The 22,089-nt window shown below is 43.8% G+C and overlaps 1 protein-coding gene across 1 annotated transcript in view; it reads left to right on the top strand.

Annotated features, from left to right (window-relative positions):
- Positions 1 to 22,089, top strand: part of AFF3 (ALF transcription elongation factor 3) — a 333,696-nt gene that overhangs the window by 250,623 nt on the left and 60,984 nt on the right. The window contains exon 10 of the mRNA XM_076328910.1: positions 5,856 to 5,896. Within this exon, the coding sequence (XP_076185025.1) occupies positions 5,856 to 5,896 (41 nt within the window). The remainder of the gene's footprint in view (positions 1 to 5,855; positions 5,897 to 22,089) is intronic.

Raw genomic sequence — 22,089 nt, 5'->3', positions numbered from 1 at the left:
AACACTCCGCAGCTCTGCACTCTTCAAGGAGAATGCCGAAAGCTGAAGAGGGTTTCAAGACGAGGGAGAAGGATGCCTAACACCTTCGGAAAACATGCCTTGGAGTGAAAGATATCCATGCAATGAACTGAGCTTGTCTAAAGCAAGGCTGGTGGCTGGCTTGATCACAGTCTATAAACACCTGCTCAGGGAGCAGAGCTGTGAGGCTGGAAGGCAGCTCCGTCTCACAGGCAAAGGTATAACTTCCAGTGCAAGAAGGTGCCTATAAACAGAGTTGGACTAAACTCACATCTTAACATGGAAGGTGAAAAACCATGCATGTGGTTGGACTGAGGTGGGTTCACCATAAGAGGATTATCCAGAAGTTTTGCTCTAGGTCCACAACTGCTCCCAGATCTGAAGTAGAAAAAAAACTCTGGAGAGTCCCATGGCCCAAGTTATGGCATGCAGTCAGGTTGTGCCCTTCGCAAAATTTTCTTCCTGGCTTCTCTAGTTTAGAAATAAACTGCATTTAAGCTAAAAATAAACAAAACCTTAGGAAATTAAAACAGAATCAACATGGAACGCATACGAAGAGTGAAACGTGAAAGAAGACAGATATAAAAGTATTTGTTCTGGTCTGGTTCCCAAATGGCAGTATATAGTAATGACATCTTTCCTTAACCCTGGCTTGGAAAAAGTGCATCTACAGCTCACTAACTGCAGTCCAATACAGGGTGGCATCCAGCAGTCTGGGTGGTTGCTAATATGGGAGATGCTCACTTAGAGCATAAATGGTTCACTGCGGAGTTCCAGGAACTACCGAGGAACTACTTCTACCACCCGAGGAAGACAAACAAGATGCTCTGGAAGCAATGCAATTTACTCATGCACAGGTAGTACGTATTGTTACACTGTCACCAAAGAAATGGTTCAAATTCTCACCTTGTGTACACCTGCACCATCTCAGTGAAGTCGCTGGTATAACTGGTGTAACTCCATAAAATTGCTGTAACTGAGCTCTCTCACAATAACAGCGATTAATCCACAGGACAGGAAAAACGGTAAACAAAATATCTGAATCTGCCAACGGTCAATTTATTGTCTTTTATTTGCCAAAGCGTGCTGTGGGTGAGGTATAGGAAAATGTATCCACAGTCAGCCTGCAGTGCCTCCAAGACACTGTTCCAAGCCCAGCAGAATATTCTGCAGTAGTTCTCGTTTGCTTCTTATCCAAAAAATGCCTGCAAGCCCAGCAGTTTATGAAGCAATTCCACTCCAACCAGATTAAAAAAGAAAAGAAAAAAAAAAAAAGGAGGGATTTCTGGGGACCACTCTCAACACTCCTGTATCTTCAGCTCAATAGCTGTATTCAACCCGTTCTGCTCACTGCTCAGTCCCAATTACAATGAACTAGCTCGCTGCTCAGTCCCAATTACAATGAAAGTATTTAATTTCCTCTTTGATTTCCCTTCAACAACAGATTGCAACTTGTGACACTTCAAGTAATTTTGGTAGCTCATTTAACACACACTGAAACCTGAATATCTGCTGATTATGTTCCCAAGCTCTGGCTCATTGCAATAAAGGATGGAGAAAGGAGATGCAATCTCTGGAGATTGAGAACCTGAACATGATTACTGCTGGACGAAAACTTGTTTTGTCCCAGTAGTCTTGGGGTACAAGTAGAATCTCTCATGAATGATTAATGAACTATAGGCAGATCAATGAAACTCTGCCCTAAATGTATCTATAACCAACTCAGGTGGGGGACAAAGAAGTCTAACCAGCCAGTATCCTGTAATTTACAACTCTTGATGGAGTGAAAAGGAGTAATTCACCTCATTTACTGTGGCTGGTTTCTCAAGCCCAAGTACCCGAGTCACCTAAGTGATTATTTTTTTTCCCTTCTCTGCTTTCTACTCATCATTAAAGTTATTATGTGGTGGGTTGACCTTCAATATCCGTGTTCATATCAAGGAGAACCTTCCTCCATAAGTTACCAAGAACTGAAAATTCAGGATTTATACTCATTACTGGTGAACACATCAAAGTGTAACTCAATCACTTATCAAGAGAATATTAAGCTTCCCATAAAGCACTTTTTAGTGGTAAGTCTTAGAAATCTTTACATTCTGTCAGCAATATCAAACTTCAAAATTATTTCTTATCCCTAATTTCTGTAACCAGCATAGTCACTTACTTCCAGGAATAATAAAGACTGTAGAACATATTCTCATCTTTTCTTGATGGATGATGAGTTGGCCTCAGTAAAGTTGTTAACGATGTAAAATAAAATGCAAATTAAATCGCACAATCAAAATCAAGCTATTAAAAAAATAGTCATGCAGGCAGTATATGATACTAAGTACCACCCTTTTGCTTACATTGTTACATAGATAATATCAGCATATTAGAAACATAATAAATCACAGAAAGCTGTTTCTCTAGCCAGGAGTTTCTCAAACTATGGGTCATGACCCTCCATGGGGATTCATGAATGAGTTTGAATGGGGTCACAAAAAAAGTGTTAGCGAGAAGCAAGGGCAGATATTTCCCCCTAAGTTAAGCAGCCCAGTCCTCTCGCAGGGGAACAAGAAAGCAGACTGTAATTAGTGGCTGCAAGTATTTATACTTGCTAGGGAACTGCTAACTACTTTTAATTACAACAGCTCACTTTCTCCAGGAGAGGGGAGCAATATAGGCTAGAATTAAAATTGCCGGATAGTTGCTAACTGCCTTTCATTGCAGGCAATAGACCTGTTTCTCCAGGGAGGAAGAATAAATTTGTGACTGGATCTTATTCCCCCATCATTTAGAAATGGGGCCATTACAAACTCAGAGGGTCACACAAATACGCAAACACAGTTGTATTTTGAAACCATGTAAGAAAGAAATCAATAGTCTCATTTATAGAATATGCGACCACCAAGCAAAGAGTGAGGTGCCCCATGCAATCTGCACTGCATCCTGGTGAAGAAGGACATTTATTAAAGGGCTTAAAATGAGAAACTAATTGAAAAAGTAGAATTATCTCACTGAAAACTACTTGTACATTTCTCTCTGCTGCCCTGCCTGTCATCTGAACCCACTTTCTTGCCCAGAATGGATCACCTTTTCAAAGCGGTCAACAACTGGATGTACCAAGATGGAAACTGAAGATCGGCACTTGAGGCTGCAGTCCCACACCACACAGCCTGGCTTGGTTAGCGCTGATGAGAGTCCTCTCCTCTTCCCTCCTGAGGGCAGCTTTCATCGAGACTGGAAGAGAAAGTATCCAGTTCTTCTCCCTCTCTCAAAATTAGGGATTTTAGGGAAATACAAGAGTGATATGCACCTCACATCCCCCTGTTAGGGGCCTTTAGTGTCACCAAAGTCCATGTTTGCTTTCTTGAGGTCTCTGTAAGGTACATGAGGCCTGTGGCTACAGAGCAGCCTGTCTCCTTCAGGGCCCGCTGGCTACTGCAGCCACCGCGTACCTTGCTCCGGGAGTGCTCTGCAGCACCCTGGAAGGGAGTGAGAGCGATGTCAGGTGAAAGCAACCTCACTGGCAGGCATGCCCTTATCTCAGCAGTGAGGGTCTCCGCTGCACGCTGCCCCCACAGACCCGTTCCCATCCTCACACCGCACCCTGCGATGTGACACCCTCTCCCTGGGGAAGCAGCTCAGAGAAGAGATCCAGTCTGCAAATAACCTGGGGGAAAAAGAAAAAGGAAAAAAGACAGAAAAGTCTTATTTTTCAGCTGGATCAGTTTTCCAACCCGTTGCATTGCACAACCACATGAGCACCTGTGGTGGCCTGAGCCAAGAGTGGGAAACATTAAAAGTGGCTTAAACAGCACTGCCATGTAGTGGCTGCTTGTGAGGGAAAGACTAGCCCTGGCTGCTGGTGGGAGAGAAGAAGGAGAGGCGACCTGAATGGTGTCTACACAACTTGGCCATGGAAGAGGTCTCTGATAGTGAGAGGAAGCTCCTGAGTTTTGGAGGCAAAGCCATAACACAGCGGAGGGGTCAGCATCGAAGCTGGGCAGCTTGAAACTCAAAATGGACATAGCTTCCTGCTAGTGACGGTGATGAGACGTGGGAGGAGATGAACTTGCGTTGGCCCAGGGCATTAAATAAGAGATTAAGCCATAAGACCTACATTTTGGGTCTCTCCTGCATTTGTGTACAAGAAGTGGGATGAAATTGTCACAACAAGCCCCTTGCAGAGGAGAGAATAAAAATGGTGCCAGCCTGCTGAACTGGAGAGTGGCTGCTTCCCTTAAGGCCTGCCCTGTACCCAGTGGCCTGGATGGCATGGACAGGGTTGTATTCAAAGCGTGTGGAAATAGGATGACCTACTGGAGACAGTGAAAAATACCAGACTCCCCATATTATTTTCCTGACACTAAAACCAGCGTGTTCATTCCATGGGCACACTCCCACTTCCCACTGCAGAAAGTCAATGCTAAGGAAAAACCCCTCCTGCGAGCCATGCCAGCCACAGGGGATTCGGCATAGCCCTTGTCTCCTCACAATTTGGTATGTGATACACAGCAAACTACTTCTCCCCAGGGAACCCAGGAGGCCCAAGTTATTCCAGAAAGTTCCCTGAGCAGAAATCCTGCTTCCAAAATCAAGTAGAAACCCTTCCCAAAGCATTTCTGCACTCCTGTCAGATCTGCAGGGATCCACTCGGGATCTTTTCACACCTTTCTGTGAAATGCTTCATAACTGCAACTGCAAGTCAGGTTTTATCAAGTTTTTCTTTGCAGCTTGTCAGCAGCATTTTGACTAGCCAGAAAGGTTACCTCCATGCTCTCCGGTGCTGAGCGGGATGCCTGCAAGCTGTGCGGCTTGTTCAGGGATAGGGACGTAACCCCCAGCAGCCTGAGAAGCCGGGGAGAATGGTTTCAAAAACAAATTTATTGATAACTGCAAAGAGAAAATTGACATTTAATTCCCTGCCCCTTGACTCTCCGTACTGCTTAGCTTTGTGTCCCTTCTGTGCCAGGTGAGGCACAGCCTGGACAGGTACAGCTGGGAAGGGGACGCTCTGGGCAGCTTCAAGTAGAATGGAGGCTTTAAAGTAGATTTTCAAAACATTATGGATTTCATCTTTGCTTAGCAGCTGGTTACTGTGCCGAAGCCACGAATCACACCACTTGAAGTGATTGAAGGAGGGGAAAGAATAATAATAATAAAGTGGCAAACTAGCTCAGGGATAGGCTTGGGAGTCCTATTAAATTTGAGAGGCTACGATTTCTATTCCCAGAACTGCTGGTTAACACAAGAACAAGCACCATGCTTCCCCATCCCATCCAAAGAGTTGTACTAGGCAAAAACTGAGGAGCAAACCAGCAACAGGTCAATCCTGTACTGTGTAGTCAAAAGTTGCCAGCAGATTAACATGGCAGCGCTCATGAAAAGTCTGCAGCAGCTCTGGCAAGCTTTGCAAAATTTATAATTATAGCTACAGGCTTCATCGCAAAAGGAACCAAATATGTGATGTTTGTTTCTGTGGAAGAATGGGAGGAGACTAATGGTAAAGGAGAGGGAGTGGGAGTGCGGAAGCGGGGAGAGGGGAAGGCAGAGAACCGAGCCCTGCCGAGTTTTCAGGGACCCGCAGAAAAAATCGTCTAAACAGAGTAGTTCAGACCTCAAATACCGTGCGGTGCTTTGACAATCTTCTGGTTTATGGCATACTTAACAAAGTGTTCTTACATTTACTAGGCTGGAATGTCCATTTGACTATAGATTCTCTGCTACTTTGCTTGTACTTTAACATTTTGGACACGTGACAAAAATGTGTGTAACGCATTTTTTAAAGTGTTGATTGTGCTCGTAATTTTCAAGTCAGAATATAAAATAAACATCTCTGCCCTTTCTTCCAGCAGGCAGCACAGAGATCTGCTCTCCGCGTTCTATCTGACAGGTACATTTTGTCATTTTTATGAACTATAAATTGCTTTATGAAACGTTGAGCCCTATTTATTGTGGCATATAACTCATAATCGGATTTTGTCCCCAAAGTATCTGTGAACTGGGATGTTAAACATTTTGCATGCTTGGATTTGTCATGCATGTGTAGAGTTTATTACTGCAAAAATCACAGTCGTCTTGTATTTCATACAGAGTATGCAGAATCCCTTGTTGTGATACCAAACGAGAGATAAGAAACTTACTGGAGAAGGCATGAATGATGCAGTAAATTCTGAGCTTTAGAGTTTGCTGAGATATATCTGAGCTCATTTTTCAGCAATAAGTACTTCATTTATTCCGAGATGTTCTCTTTTGACTTTTTCCAAATCCTTTCCCTGGGAATTACTCTTCTTTTGATGAGATTCCCTGTACGTTTTATGCACAGAAACAATGCCCTTTTTTACACCTTAAGTTTTGAGGGATTGGTATTTTGGAGGAATTTAATTCATTTTTTCACTTCTTCTGGAACTGCAGCAGTGCTCCAGGCAGATAAGCAGGGGACCAAATCCTTAGGCAGTGTTCAGGTTTTACTCCGCTCTTTTTCAAGCAAAAATCCATTAACTTCAATGGGAAACTTGCCCGAGTGAGGAATTCAGGATTTGGGCCATAGTAAATGTTATAGTTGGGCCGTAGGTCTGCACAGGTATTTACCTTAAATGACTTTTATGAAAGAGGATTGATTGAAATATAAGGTAGCTTTCTAAGACGGTCCTGATTTCTTTTCCAGTTTTGGGAACGGGGGGATGGAAGGGGGAGGAGAGACTGTACATTTTAGTGCCTGTGAAAAAGAACTAGCAGATTTACATTTATCCACAAATGAGGTACTGTGTCATGCAGGCTGACACAGAGTAAATTTCCCCATGCCTTGTTGGCAGCCCCCTCTGCTCCGTCTGGCCCCCCGCCCCCCGCCTCCCTGGGAATAAGCGGTAATTGACTCTGGAAGCCAGCTCAGGCCAGGATTTCTCCAGAGCAGAGCCTGTCACTTAGACTGAATTATATGTTGTGCATGGATGAATAACATTTCTCTCTGCTCGGAGGCTAAGACCGCCAAAATTATCGACCTTCCCCCCCAAGTTTACAAACACCGTTTTGTTTAGAATTTTTTTCCCCCCCTTGAGGAAAAAAATTCCGGAGTGAAACGTATGGGATGTGGGTGAAATCGCTGGCGCGGTTGTAGGGCATATGAGTATTTGCTGTAACAGGGATGAATGCAAAAAGAAAGAGGAGTCAGAGTCAGCATTATGCTCCTCTCCCTGGAGGTGTGCAGGCTCGCCCCCGAGGCAAAGCAGCTTTTGCACTTGGTGGGGGTAAAATTTTCTTTTGGGTGACCAAAGAAAACGTGGGGGTTTTTTCTCAGCATCCTTCCCCTGGGCTGAATGAGGAACATTCCTGCAGAAGTGCCCCTGGAGGTAGTTAACAAGCCCCAAACCCCTCACTGTGCTTTCTGTCTCCCCTAGAAAGAAAAGTGGCGATGATGGATAGATGGTCCCTACCTCATCAGGGGTGGTGAGGGAGCTGGGCACAGGCTGCCCTCGTCCTCAGGGCAAAAGGGCTGAAATGTTGCCCGTCACACCTCAGATTTGGTATTTATGATGAGATAGTCCCCTGTCTGCCCCAAAAAGCATGCCCGGAGACTACAGCTTTCCCACCTGCTCTGCAAACATTCAGCCGTCAGGGCACCCTCGTCCCCTCCCTCTGGAGGGGGTTCTGGGAAGGCTGCGGGTGCCTCCCTGCCGCCTGTAGCCTCACTGCAGCGAGTGAATGGGAGGGCAGGGAGCCAAAAACCCACACTGTGATGGCAGTTTCTGTCTGGTCTTGGCTAAAGTGAGGATGCCTATGATATTGCTGCTCATTACTTGTGTCTCAGTAGCAACTACGAGCTCCCTGTCACACACCAGCACTTCCCAGCACCAAGGGAGATGGCAGCTTAAATAAAGCTCTCAGTAATTTCACCCATTATTTTTTCTGAAAAATATTCTCCAGCAGTTCCTGTTTCAGTTTTTGCTTTCAGGTTCTATTAAAAAGGTAACAGTTAGCTAAACTGAAAGGCGGGGGGGGGGGGGAGGGAAGGGAGAGTTTTTAAACCTGTAGCCATTGGTTTCTTTAGTGTACTGCACTCAGCCTTGTTTTCAGAATGACACAGTAACCCCCAGCAGATTTATGTGCAAACACAAAGATTAGTGACCCAGAAGCTTGACTGAAACAGCTTTTCTGCTTCCAGAAGACAGGTTGCTCTGCACATGCACTGACTATTTTGTCAGGAAAGATGCACTGGCCCCATTAGCTTTTCATTCTCTCATGAAAAACCCTCGGTGTTTATACAGCACAGCTTGGTTTTAATTTTATTGTGGTCTTCAGTAAAGTGGTCTAACTATACTGATTGCTCAGTTTCTGGGACAGAGAAGAGCAAGAACTTAACTCATATACCTTAATGGTACAGTGCTAGCCTATCTTCAATTGTCCGACTCTCATATCCACTGCCTGAATAGCTTTCAAATGAAGAAAAATGTCTGTAACTAAAATATTCAGTGTGTTCTGTTGTTATTTAACAGTAAGCAGTGTGGTTAAGCCAGGTCTTAAACCTGCTTAATCCCACTGAGCTAAATAGATTTTAGTATTGACTCCCATGGTCCCAGAACTCTGACCTTAAGGCTGAAGTTAAAAGCTAATTTTTTGCAGTCTGTTCCACTAACCCAGAAGCACTTGCTTGCTGGATACATTTGCAATGGAGAATGTCCAGCTGTAAATTACAGCTGGTTGTAATCATACCCAAACACAACACTCATTATTATTCTTTTGTTCTTTTTAGGCTGAAAAGCCCACCATGAGGGAGACCGCACAGTACTTAATCCACACATTAAATTTACTCACAGCTCATATTCATGTGCAAGATAAGACTTTCCATGAAGTAAAGATTTACAGTGGTCCTAGGGCACTTTTATTCCCCTAGCTGCTTTTATTTCTCTGTGCTGTAGTGTAGGCCAAGTGGGTCTGCCTAAGAGTTTTGAATGCTTAGAGGAAAGTGTTGTACCACCGCTGAATTTCCTCTCTCATTGTAATAGGGGAAAGATAGCTCATTCACTGCGGTGCTTGGGTGGTACTTATGAGACATGCTTAATTCACAGTTGTGGTCTGTTATACTTTCTGTGTACTTAGGCAGGAGGACGCAGGCAGACCCTGCTAGCTGTGCCCGCACGAACCTCAGCTCAGGTGTGTACGGCAGAGGGAGAGCTGAACCCGCTCAGCCCAGCAGTGCTGGCAAGCCTGCCCATGCCAGCTGATAAGTCCTGTAAAGAGTCCAACTCACTAGCTTACACTCAGCACCTGGTTAATATATACGTGTCATCCAGACCTGAGCTGTTAAGTACAGGCTATGATAAACCTTTTTGATTTACCATCTTGGGCTGTTGATAGACAAGGCGTCTCAAAACTAACACCCATTTGGCAGTATAGACAAGCCCCGTTCATGATGGTTTGTGAGTTACACAGCCTGTCTGAGCTTCGGTCCGCCTTCCTGCCGGGCAGAAGGGATAGTACTTTGCATTTCTGTGTAACCATGCCTTGTCTGTCCATGTTTGATCACGGTTAGGACATTGAAATGCAGGCTGTGCCAGGCATGAGCTGGTTTACCCTAATGGGTCTGGCCAGTTGCACTTAAGAACCTGAAGAGCAAACAAATACTCCCTCTTGTCCTCTGGAGTGGTGAAGGGTTCGGGGAGCCGAGCAGCAGGTCATGCAAAGCAGCAGAGCCCCACATCTGTGGAGAGAGAGACATTTGCAAGCAGAGGTGCTGCTGCACCGCCTCTCGTGGGTGCATGCAAGCATTTAGCACTCAGCTGCAAGGATAATCGAACAGAAAAGGTTGACCTGGGACAATCGAGTCCATTCCCCTGACATTGTAAGCAGCCACAGGATTGAGGATTAGTCCAGTGGGATCTGTAGCATGGCTCTTCTCCTTCAGACAAAGCCACATTGAGATACACCACTTGGGTTAGGAGGCCTGGGGAGGGACTGCCTGTAAAGTATTAAGGCAACAATAAGAGGCAATTTGGACTTTTAATAGATCACTTAAAGCAGGGAAGGCAGCTGTCCAAGCAGCCTTAAAACTTTTGGTGGACGGAGCCAAAAATTTCTTGTTCTCAAGTATCTGCTTGAGCTGTGATTAAGCGGAGCAGTTGAACTTGTGATGCCCTGAAGTAAGTAAATAGTCCAGTGGCAGCTAGCAAAAACACTCATGTGCTTTGTGTCACTCACATACTTATGTTTGTGTTGGACTGAGTTTTTTGATAACATCACCTTTCACACCATGAGACCTTCTCCACGTGAGAAGCTACGTTGTCAGCTTATCAGCGGAGTGACTCAGCTAGCTGGCTGGCCAGAAAGGCTTCATGTGACAGGTCTGGGTAATCAGTGACAGCCGAGGGGAAGCCTTGGCTTGGGACAGCTGATCTGGGTCCCAGCAGAGAATGATGGAATTGAGATCATGGGCTCTGCAGGAGGCAAAGGTTGGCTGGAGAAGAGTGTACACGCACGGTGTTCACCGCCACAGAAACAAACACACGGCCCTCACAGCGTTAGCACGTTGCTTAAACTTTCTGGATTATCTTTGCGAGGAAAAAGAGAACACCTCCCACAGGAGATACGGCTTCATCATTTATGCCTTACATGAAAGGTTGGCTGTTTGGAAACACTGGTGTCCCACAGTTACAGCCCTCCCACACGGTACAGGGTAGCAAAGGGTGACTGCTGCTATGTTTTGTGGCAGAAATGGTCTAGAGTTTCTCAGCCCTCCTAGTTAGAGAACTTGAAGGAGGAAGATTAATGATATGTATTGTATATAGGACACTATTTTCAGTATTGGAGACTTTTGAATTAGTGAAAAGGGTCTTTAAAAGAAGAGCCTGTGTGGACGGCTTGGAGTGAAAAGGAGTAGATATCTCTCTAAAACTGGGACTCCATTTCCCTTTATTTAACTTGTGAGCAAGATCTGTAGCGCTCATGTGTTCGTTATTGGATGTTTTCCCATACCTTGACTGTTGCTGGTGTTTGTTTAGAGCTGGTCTATCATAGCACCAGAGACGTGATTTGGATGTATTGCAGTGCTGCGTGAGAAGGTGGAGCAGAGATGTCCCAGGGAATTTTAGCAATTTTAAGCCCCAGCTAGCTATACTAAATACTGAAATTCCTTTGGTGTTTAGAGAAAGACAAAGAAAAGTTAAGATGTGTTTTTTCTTCAAGGAAGTGATAGTATTTTGCTATCATGACAGCCAAACATTTCCCACCTCCCTATGGACAGCCCCATGCATTCTCAATAGCTCCCTAAAGATACCTGAGGGGAGACAATCCGTTCTAGGTCTGACTAGCAATTTCTTATGTATTTTCTTTGGCTTGCTACGTTTTTTAAGAATCAGCGTGTGGATAATTACAGAATTAACGTGGGGGGAAAAAGAGACAAGGTGCAGGTCTGAGGTCTTTCACATGTTAGTAAGGGGAAAACAGGTCCCATTGCTGGCTGGCAGCATGAAGAATATGCAAAGTGCTGTTGGGAAGAAGAGTGTATATGTGTGCAGCATATGAAGTGCCTCAGCATATGATTAACCTCACTGGGTATGTAGTAAATAGTAGATAACTGTGATCAAAAAAGTATTCATGTGATTTATCAAACTGAGCAACTGTGCATTTTGCAGTGAAGCAGGAGGTCAATCCTGAAATCTAGGGCAAGTAGAGCAATAGGAAATTGCAGGGACTAAGAAGTTAATCATACCATTGGACTGCTTCCATCTGGTTTTGAAAGACAGAGTCAGTACAGTGCTAGCGAGGACGCTTCATGGCAACAGATCAGGAATTAATTTTTTCAGCAAATCTTCAGCTATCATTTGCGGTAACACAGGCTTATAAAAATGTAATTTAATTTCTTGGGAATAAATCACATAGGACAAGAAGTGTGAGAGTGGTTTTTTAATGTGTGTATCTGAGGCAAAAAAAAAAGAAAAGCGAGTGTAGGAGAAACAGCAAAAATCCAAGAGGAAACAAACATTAACGATATGAAACCTGGAAGGCATAAATGGCTGTCTGGTTAAATTGTGCAGGTAATTGTCTTTGAAAAATCAGTTTGCAGTTGGGAAACTTCTACATTTTTATGACCCTTGGAGGCATAATCTTGTCTAACCTGTCTGTCCATCTTCATCAGCGTGGGTCAAGGGAGCGCTGACTTAAAGTATTGTTGAATTGATGCTCTGAACACCACTCCCGTATATCATGAGTACATAGCTATGGGCAGTGACTTTGTTAATGAATTCTGTTTTCCTTATTATTGGTATTACTTACGATATTTCAATGAGACTTGAACATTATGCTCCCTTTGGGCAATGACAGTCCCTCTAGGCAATGAACATGTTGTAAAACAAAGGGGATTTCAACCTTGATAGTAACTCCGGTAGCTAAAACTTGCTTTATTGGAAGAGGGAGGAGGACAGTTAGCTGATAACATTATGCCTGCCTTTCTTCAGCAGTGGGATAAGAGAATAGAGAGACCTGTACTATGAATGATGTATTGTGCTATTTTTAGTGCTATGCTGCAAAAGTGAAATCTTATAAATACATTTGTATCTATATCCTGACAGTCTGAAGAAAGAGAGCTCAGGTTTACACGGCACCAACAGCAGAAAACAGGGGACCACACTGTTCCCACAAATCACGACACTTTCATTACCACCTTAGTTTAAGAAAAAGCTGAGAATTTGTAGCAAGCAGGGGCACCTCAGCCTGGTCCAGTTACAGGACGTTAGCTTGGGACTTTTGACCCTTGTGTGTTTGTGAATCGTGTCCTGGAGACTCAGGGAGTCCTCAGAGTGGGTGCAGCAACACAAAGGAGAAATTCCAGTTCCCTTTCAGTGAGGCAGTAGTCCATGCAGCAGATGGAAGGAGATTCCCCCCTTCAAGCTTTAATCGCTCAGTAATCAGCCAGGCACAACCGGGTGTTCTGGCATCAGCTCCATGGATACATGCTCGCTCCAGTCGTTTTTTCCTGCCTCTTGCAAAGGTGGTTTAGAAATCCCAGCTGAACTTCTGCGTTTGCCTTTGTCACTGGTAAGGCTATCTGCCTACTGCCCTCTGTATTTTTTCATTTTAGTTTCAAGAGCATTTTCTCCTTGCTCTTGGTTTTGTACTGACCCTGGCAACAACGGAGGCAAAAAGGAAAGGGGAGCTCTGGTTTGCTCAGGGGAGGGCAGGCATGTTCTGCAGGAGGCCAGTCCCACGACAGAGCTCTGCTTGTGCAGGTAGGCAAGGAACTCCTCAGTACAGTGTCTTCATGTGGCCCCAGTGGGGACAACACGTGGTCTGTGCCTCGGCTGGCCCTTTGCTTTTTGAGGGGTGAAGCAGAACTGTGGCCAGTTTCTTTGCAGGCCAAAAAAAAAGGTGAGTATGTACAAAGAAAGAGATGCCCTGTGATTTCCCCATGGGGATTAGTGTCCTTTCCTCTCTCCTTGCCTTGGAGAAAAGTTGGACTTATTCTGCCATTGAGGAAGGGTTCACACTGTTCTAGGTTTCTTGCATTTCAGTGAAAGAAAATGTAAGCGTGATCTTTGAACAGCCTGGGTTTCCTCCCAGAGAAAAACTGGAACATTTGTGAAATCTGGCAGAGCTCTTAGGATGCATGAGCAGTTTCCCACTTAACTATTTCACATAGGCTTGTGTGAAGGTACAGCAGCAGTCCAGTGGGGTCCTATAGCTCGGTGTGATCCACCAAACCTCATACAAATGCTTTACCTTGAAAACTATTGCAGCCGAAAGGTTTCAGGCATGTTTGGTAGTACCTCTAGAGAAGTCCTTGGCTAAGAAAGCCTTAGGAAAGACTCACATCCAGAACTTTCTGAGAAAAGGATCAGATTCACAAAACTATTTTTGTCTCCTCCCAGACTCTTATTCCTTTGGCAATGCTTTCATCTTCCTCCCTTATCGGAAAGAATCAGTGCATGCTGGGTGATATATACAGGCCATCTCGTGGCTACCCGAGATGTTGGGCCAAAAAAATACCATCTGAATTTCCTGAGGACCACCATGTGTACTTGTAACCAAATTCCTATTGAAAAGTCTGGGAAGGGGATACTCTTCCACAGCCCCATTACAGACCCCCATCGGTCTTACTCCCAGAATCCTGGAGATCCTAGCGGTTGCAAAAGTCTCTTCCCATCCAAGGAATTGTTTCTTTTCTTCCTCCTAAAAAAAAAACAAAACCAACCAAACAAACAAAAAACCCCAACTCCTTTCTTTCTGTGCAATGCGTTGAAATCTAGATACTGAAGCAAGGCCATATTCAGAGAACTTCTATGCCTTGCAGAGCTTCCAAAACAGGGACTTGACCCTGCATTCCTGATATACCCAGAAGCCAAATTAAAATTGTTGGGAGTTTTTGGTGAGCAAGGCATGTTATACCTAGCTGTATGGCTTGAGCCGGTTAAAAAGGAATACTTTTTCCATGCATGTGAAAAGTTTTTCCTGCAGACATCAGGAGAAGGAGGTATGGTTATACACTTTTCAGCCAATGCTGACAAATTGGCTTTACATGCAAACCTTTTGGTTTACCCTAGCAGTTTGTGGCAGCAGGGAGCATTTTTCATGGTAAATGTGAAAAGTAAATAGAAAAATGACAAGTTTCTGGTTTAGTTTGATTGAGAGCTTTTTTTCTGCATGAAATGAAGGCTTAAATCATGTAATTGTTTTTAACATTTTGAGTCCCACAGTAATTCTCTTTGTGGTTCATCGATGGCTCTGATCGGTGCACACTAGCAATGATTCTTACTTTACACTGACTCTAGACTTTGAACTCTGTTTTAAACTTCAGTGACCAGATTTTCACAGGTACAAAATGAAATAGCTTCACTGATTTCAGTAGCATTATCCCAGTTTTCACCCACTGAGGATTTGACCTTAGCACTTTGGAAATATTTCCAGCTTTTAAAAATCACAACCCTGCCTATTTGCGAGTCCAAAGGTTGCACAAGTGAATTATTTTAAAGGAACACACTCGGCGTGCGATTCAGACATCAGGACCCGGTTACGGTTCCACTTCAACTCAGCCTGACTATATACCAGCTCCCCCGACACCCTCGCCAGCAACCTGATGAGTAGGGCTGCAGGGAAGGTATTCAGGCTCCTGAACCATTGGAGCTTTTTTGATGCAAACCAAGACCCCGAAATCTCAAATGGCTCAGTTTCCAAAGTTGGAAGGTTTTTTTGCTCAGTCAGCATTTCCAGGAGGTCTATCTGGTGACATTTTCTTTACAAATGATCAGAACACTTTCTGCTTTATTTTTCATTATTATTGCTTTCTTTTGGGGTTCTGTTTCATGGGAAAATTCAGAATTGGAGAGCTTTGTTCCAAACTGGAATGGCATGAAATTTCAAAATCCTCCTCAAAACGGAAGACTTTACTTCTCTCAAGGACTCTATTTATAAGCAGGCTGCCCTTTTTGCAGTCAGAGAGGGGCCAGATCATATTATGACTGTGTGCTCTCATGTGTTTTTAACTCAGATGTAAAATTAGGTCTGGCTTGAAACTAAGTGTAAAGAGTCTAAGTTCATACATTACATTTTTATAACCTGAAAATGATATCATTTTGAAAGGCAGAAATAAATAGAAATTACTTAAATTAAATTAGGTATTTTTCCACGGGGTATGACTTAAACAAGACACATGCTATCTTTAATATAGTCTGCAATCTTCTGGCATTTTAGCAAAAAGAAAATTATTTCTTTTAAAGGTAGGTATTTTATACCTAATGAAATTTATTTCGCATACCAGTGTATCTTCTGTATTAGACTGCTATAAAGATTTTAAAGGTCTTTTTCATTCTTGACTCAGGTGCATAACTTTTCTTCATGCTGAGGGACTGCCCCTCACACACACATTCACACAGAAGAGAATAGGCCCTTCTCTGTGGAAATCTAGCAGCCAAATAATTCACAAACAGCTCTCACTTATTATTTACTGGCACAATCAAGCATAACTGCTTTAAATGAACAAACAGTTTGTCAGATAAAAAAACAGGGGAGCGGGGTTAAAGAATCCCATGATATTGATTTACACAACAGATAAAAACCACCCCAGAAAAGTCATAGAGACCTGCCAAGTAAATTTCTTGCTTTGCAGTGATCCTTTAAGACACTTTAATATGCTTTTGTGAGGATCTGCTCTGGCCCTGGCGTCGCGTGCACCCGGGGAGGTCTGTGTTGTTTCATACCCAGGCAGGTGATGGCTGCTGGCGGTGCAGGCGCTGGTGAGGGGGCAGCTAGTGCCTGGCTCCCAGAAGCCCTGTGGGACTTCACTTGCCATTCCCATCTTCCTTTTCTTCCTTCCTACAGCCCCTTTAGAGAGAAAAGAGGAAAACCAGACACAGAGCCTCTATCACAGGCATCTTCCCCCACTTGGCTCAAGATATCCACGATTTTGGCTCTCCATGGTTCCCAGGAGTACCTTGTCCCAGAGCCTCTCTTGCCACTTGCCATCTTGCTTGCCCAATCTGCCCTTTCCCTGTTCTTCAAAACCACCCTGACCCCACTGGGGTGCCTGGAGCCCTCCCGGGACCCCCATCTCCCATCAGTCTCCTCCAGATGCCCCCAATCTCAGGGCCACATAGCAGGAGACAAGTCCCGCTGGCTTACAGTGTCATGAGCAAGGCTTGGCAGAGGCAACCTAAGCACCACCCGCTGCCGAAAGGTTGACGTGGCCCCCATCATTGAAAGGGGACAACCTCTCTTCCTGCTGTGCAGGAAACAGCTGTGGTGGGGGGCCAGCCCATTGTCTTGTTTTGCAGCCCCATGGACACCAGCGTACGCCTTTTGCTGGCATGTGGTGGGACGTAGCCTAGCTGGGCAGCGGTGGGGGGCCGGCACTGTCACCCACCCAGCCAGGGCTGCCCCTCGGCTGCCGGCCCCGGAGCAGGGCAGCCACGCCACCCGCCAGACACAGGGGATTTCTGCCTGCACCTTGAGTCTTCTCCATTCAGTTCCCCGCAATAACCATCACTCTTCCCTGCTAACAATGCCCTCAAATACTGATTTCCTGAAGCCACTTCTTTTAAGGTCATGATGTCCCTTTTTCTAAAACTTAATAAGCTTTATACTGATCATGTGGAGTTAGAGTAGGTTTGTAAATATTTGTATCTTCAGCATTATTCCTTTGATAGCAGACACTAGGACAATATTTCCCACATTGAAAGGGCTCTTAGGGAGGGTTTAGGAACTCTGGCCAGGCAAAAATAGTTGCCTGAAGGAAGAGGAAAAACCTTGGAAAATTACCAGACTCTTTTTTTAAATTTTGAGACAAATGGACTTTTCAAACTTTGCCCTGAAAAGAGATCTGGTCATGACCTACTATAAATCTCATATGGCCATTTAAAACCTCACAGTGCTCTGGTTAAACAGCATTGCACCAGACAAAACCTCCAGGGCATGGGGACATTGCTGCGGTTTTTCCCTTTCAAGCTTGTATATTGTCCCCATAACATATTGCCAATGTTCACAGGACCAAATGAGACTGTGGCCTTTCTTTAATGTACTCAGAGCTCTTGTGTCGAGAGCCTGTGAGGTCAACAGGAAAACATGGTATGAAATCTCGGCTGAGTGTCAGTCTTTCCCAGGCTTCCTGGCAATTTCCAACTTCTCACTCTATTGTTTTCACTTAATAAGATAGAGCTTGTCCTCCACTCAATAAAATAAAAAAATAGCTAAAAGAGCTAAGACTCAGAAAATGAGCAGTTCTGTAAAAGCCTGGCAGATTTCCAGTCTGCTGAACCTAATAACAAGCACATTCATTTTCCAGTTTGAAACTTTTTGGTGCAAACCCCTCATGCAGGACTTGTGGGATGAGGTACAGGGTACAGAAAAGAAGAGTGGTGGGCTTCCAACGTGAAAGCTGTAGGCTGTGTTTTTGAAATAGGGATGCTGAAAGGTGGAGCTCTCAGAAGAACCTAATCTGGGGCTCCTCCAGCTGTCAGATCACCCTCAGCTTTCCTCCCCCTCCTCCTGCTAGAGGGATTCACAGCACAGCACCTCTCTCTGTTTAAGCTGAAGAGGAAAACAACAACTGCAAAGTTGGTTGTGCAAACCCAGAGAACAGGTTGAGAAGACAGCAAAACTTAAACACTCCTCTGAGATTATCACTCTCTAATTGATACAGAGATGTACTGTGATCTCTGGTTCAGCTTCTCTTTTTATACCATTTTCTGTATTAGCATGTTGTCTGCTTGTCAGCTGCCACCAAATTTTAACCTCAGACTGCTGATATTTTCAGAGTATTGTGTAAAAATATATGCATTTTCCTAAATAATTATAAGGGATTTAATGCTGGTGAAAAGCGCCAGGTCGACACCTGATTATCCAGGAATTTCTCCCTTGTGTTGCAAGGATATCTGCCCCCCTCCTGGAGCTGCGCATTATCCCCATGCATATTCTTTATCCATGCAGACAAAGGGCACTGTTAGACAAGTGCCTTAGCATTCGATGTAGTTAGCTAATCTGAGCCAACACCACATTATTTTCTAAGAAACGTGTTTTATTCTCTTCTTCCATTTGGTCAAAATGTAGCATTAACCATCTATTAATATTACAAGAGCCATGACAAATTTCTGTCATTCGCCACTGTACACTGCTGCCCTCCTCTGCCTGTGTAAGGTCTCCCAGGTTGATTAGACCAGGCGATTACTGCAGAGTTGCCCTATCCAAATTATTAGGGTTGTTTTTATGGCCAAAAGCCTGGTATCACTATGGAGCAGCAGTAAATTGGGGATCCAGTTTGTATTGTTCATATGTCAGTAATTTACCACATCAGCCTTTTAAATACATTAGAACAAACTCTATGAATACACTCTCTGGTTAAATGAGGGAACGTATGGCAAATGAATTCCCACTGCCCCACATGGAGAAGAGATACTACAGTGTCACAACGCGCTCCTTGGCTGCTTTGGAGTTGAGCTCCACAGGGATATCATGCACCAGTGTTCAGCTGTTGAATTGGGATGTTAGCTTGAAAGGACTGGTAACTGCAAGCTCCATAAATGCATGGACCCGCCAGCCACTTCTCCAGTTAATCCAAGAGCTGTAAGGATGAAGAAGTGGTGAAACATGTGGGTAGTCTGGCCAATGTAAAAGGGGAAATCATGGAGGGAAGGTAAAATGTAATCATGGAGGGAAGGTAAAATGTGGAAGGAGAAAAGATGAGCCTCTGTTAAGTTAAGAAATTGTGCACTGCTTTGTATTAAGGCCATACCATGCCTGAAAGAATAGATTTTATGATACTGTTTTCAGGTTGTGATAGGCTGCAGTCTGATTGAGTCAAAGCTTAGCTTGTGTGAATGTTTAGGGTGCTCAAATGCACTTTCTGCACCTGTGCTGAAAAAATAATTATCCCCAAAAGTCGCACTTTCTTTTCTTTTAGAAGTGACACCCAGCTCACATGGCAATTGCAATTCTAAATTAACAACTTATGTTTCCAAAGCTGAGATGTAAACAGGGTTTGCTTAGTAAGGAAGCGATTGCCTTAGGTTTGTCTTGCACCTGGTAAAGAGCTTATTAAAGGTAGCATTGCAATCTTGAAGGTTTTTTTAGTTTAATTGCTAACTAAGACAGTATTTTAATAGCTTTGTTTTAATCTTGATACCATCCCGTGGAGGGTAGAGTTATTTATTCGTTTGCAGGGCCACATGGCTGGGAAGTATCTTATTTAAGTTACATACATTTTTGGTTGACATGACTCATGTTACAATTGGACTGAATAAGCCAGCCCTCTATACTAAAAATAAGCAAACAAATGTAAAACACGTGACCATATTAGCTTAACCACAACAAGCTAATTAACGATGGACAATACAGTCATCAAATCAAAGTCACAATCGAGACCCGAACCAATGAATCAGAGCTTTGAGTTATCAAACACACACATTCAATGCAGAAGGTAATCACCTTTAAATTATAAGCTTGACGTGAGATGGAACTACATCCAGTTAGTTTTGCATCAGGAAAAACTGAAGAGAAGCCAGCTCATGTTTCAACCAAGCTCCTCACAAACGTTCAAGTCAACGCAAGGCATAAAGACTGTATTCTTCAGTCCTTGCCAGTGGTGCATGGAGGACTGGTGCTGTTACGGTTCAGCCCAGGGAAGTACACCCATCAGAGCAAACTCATAAGCGATGCACAGTTTAGCGTTTCCTTCTCATGTCATGCGATTATCATGTATGATTAGTCTTCTGCTCTTATCAAAGAGATAAGATGGCCATCAAACTCAAATCAGAGGTCACTCTGAAAATCATATGCTGTTGCAGCTTTTAAATTATTGATGCAACATTTATGAAAATACTTTTTGAAAAATTACTAGGTAAGAACTATGAATAACTTTTGGAATAATTCACCAGCAGTAAATGGCAGATTTAAGAATCTGACATTTGCTGCTAGGCTTGGAAACAATTAATATAGACCTTTTTCCCTTTTTCTTTTTTTGGCCAAACACCTATGCACTCATGCACATGTGAAATAAAGAGGGATCCGTCCCTTAAAGGAAAATAAAGTGTTCGGACTTGTGCTTTCCTCCTAAGGATCTTTATTTCACATGGTGGCTGGCTGCCAGCACAACACCGCAGAAGCTTGGGCCAACATAATGACAGAGCTTAAAACTGGCGTCTCCTGCTTGGTGATCCAGAGACGCGGCAATGTTTCTCACAGCCCCATCCTTTTTCCTGCTTACTTCACTGCATAGATGGAGACTGGTTTCCTGGATGTGGTCAATACAGCCTGGTATCTAGTGTGCAGGTTGCTGCTGAATATACCCATGGCCTTGCAGGCAGGAACTACAGGCTGAGGTGTGACACACCAGTCTCCTGCGTGGTCCGTGTCCCAGCGACTAATGACAGACAACCTTCCCCTGCAGGGAAAGCACTTAAAACCCACACTCAGCAAAAGCCGCCTCCTCGGGACTGGCTAATAACCTCGTCAGCACATAGTCTCTTCACGCCTTTTCTAATAATAGTCACTTCTTTACCCTAAGTTAGGAAGCTAATATGAATCCGTTCACAACTTGCCCTGATGACTTTTAATCTAAGTCCACGGCCGGCCTTTGCACTTTTTATCAGATGAATTCCAATAATCATGAGACAAAGTTTTCTCAGGTCTACTTCAAATCTGGGCCAACGTATCTCACAGCCCTTATTCTTGTGCCACACACTTGCCATGGTGTTTTATCCTGTAAAATCGGTGGTGGCAACCTGAATAATTAGTTGCTGCGTTTGTAGGGTGTCGGACCTACACTTATTTCCAGTTAGCTATACTGCTTTTTTTTGTATCTAGACTCATGCTGTCTAACCCTGGAGAGCACAAAGCAAGTCTGCAAAGTTTTAGTCCATGAGATCATCCCAATAATTTGTTACTGCAGGCGCTGTCTGTCTAACTTTATTTCCCCATGTTAAATAATTGCAATATTGTTTCTTGAAAACCCTTGACAACAAAAATCAAAACAACCGTAAATAATCCACAGACATATGGAATTGTTTTGAGAAAGAAAGTAAATTGCTGAGACTCCTTAAAAATGGAAATCTACCAAGGAAACCCCAGCAGTCTCTTTGACAGTCTGCTCTAAAACTTTTCACTTGCTTTGATGTTCTTTGTAATTTATGCTCCTCAGAGGCTCTTAGATGAAGGAAATCATCTATTTTAATAATGTGAAACCTTCTTCTGGCCACCCGAGATGGGAATTCCTGCTCTGTTTCCTGTGCCTCTCTGACAGGGCCAAAAGGGGAAGGAGTGCTTAAAAATCACATGGCTGTTAGTGATCAGAGCCATGGCATCACCTACCATTCCGAAACATCTGCCCAAACATTACTTATCTCTCACTGATGAGGTTACATGTTTAGGAAAGCTGTCTGTTTAAGCTCACTCTCCACAGTACTGTTATTTCACTGTATTAGTAATTCATAAGGATAGGTTATGTGGTGACAATTATAGTAGAAAAGCAATTATTGAAATAGTCCCTTTAATTCAAAATTATTTTAATTACTAGTGATACCTGTCCTTTTTTTTTTTTCTCCTCATTTCTGTGCTACGTCTCTTCATGATTCAAAAATTGCCACTAGGCTATCACCTTTGGTAATTGCCATT

This window comes from Aptenodytes patagonicus, chromosome 1, assembly GCF_965638725.1.
Source record: "Aptenodytes patagonicus chromosome 1, bAptPat1.pri.cur, whole genome shotgun sequence".
NCBI lineage: Eukaryota > Metazoa > Chordata > Aves > Sphenisciformes > Spheniscidae > Aptenodytes > Aptenodytes patagonicus.
This window is presented reverse-complemented; position numbering and strand designations above follow the sequence as displayed.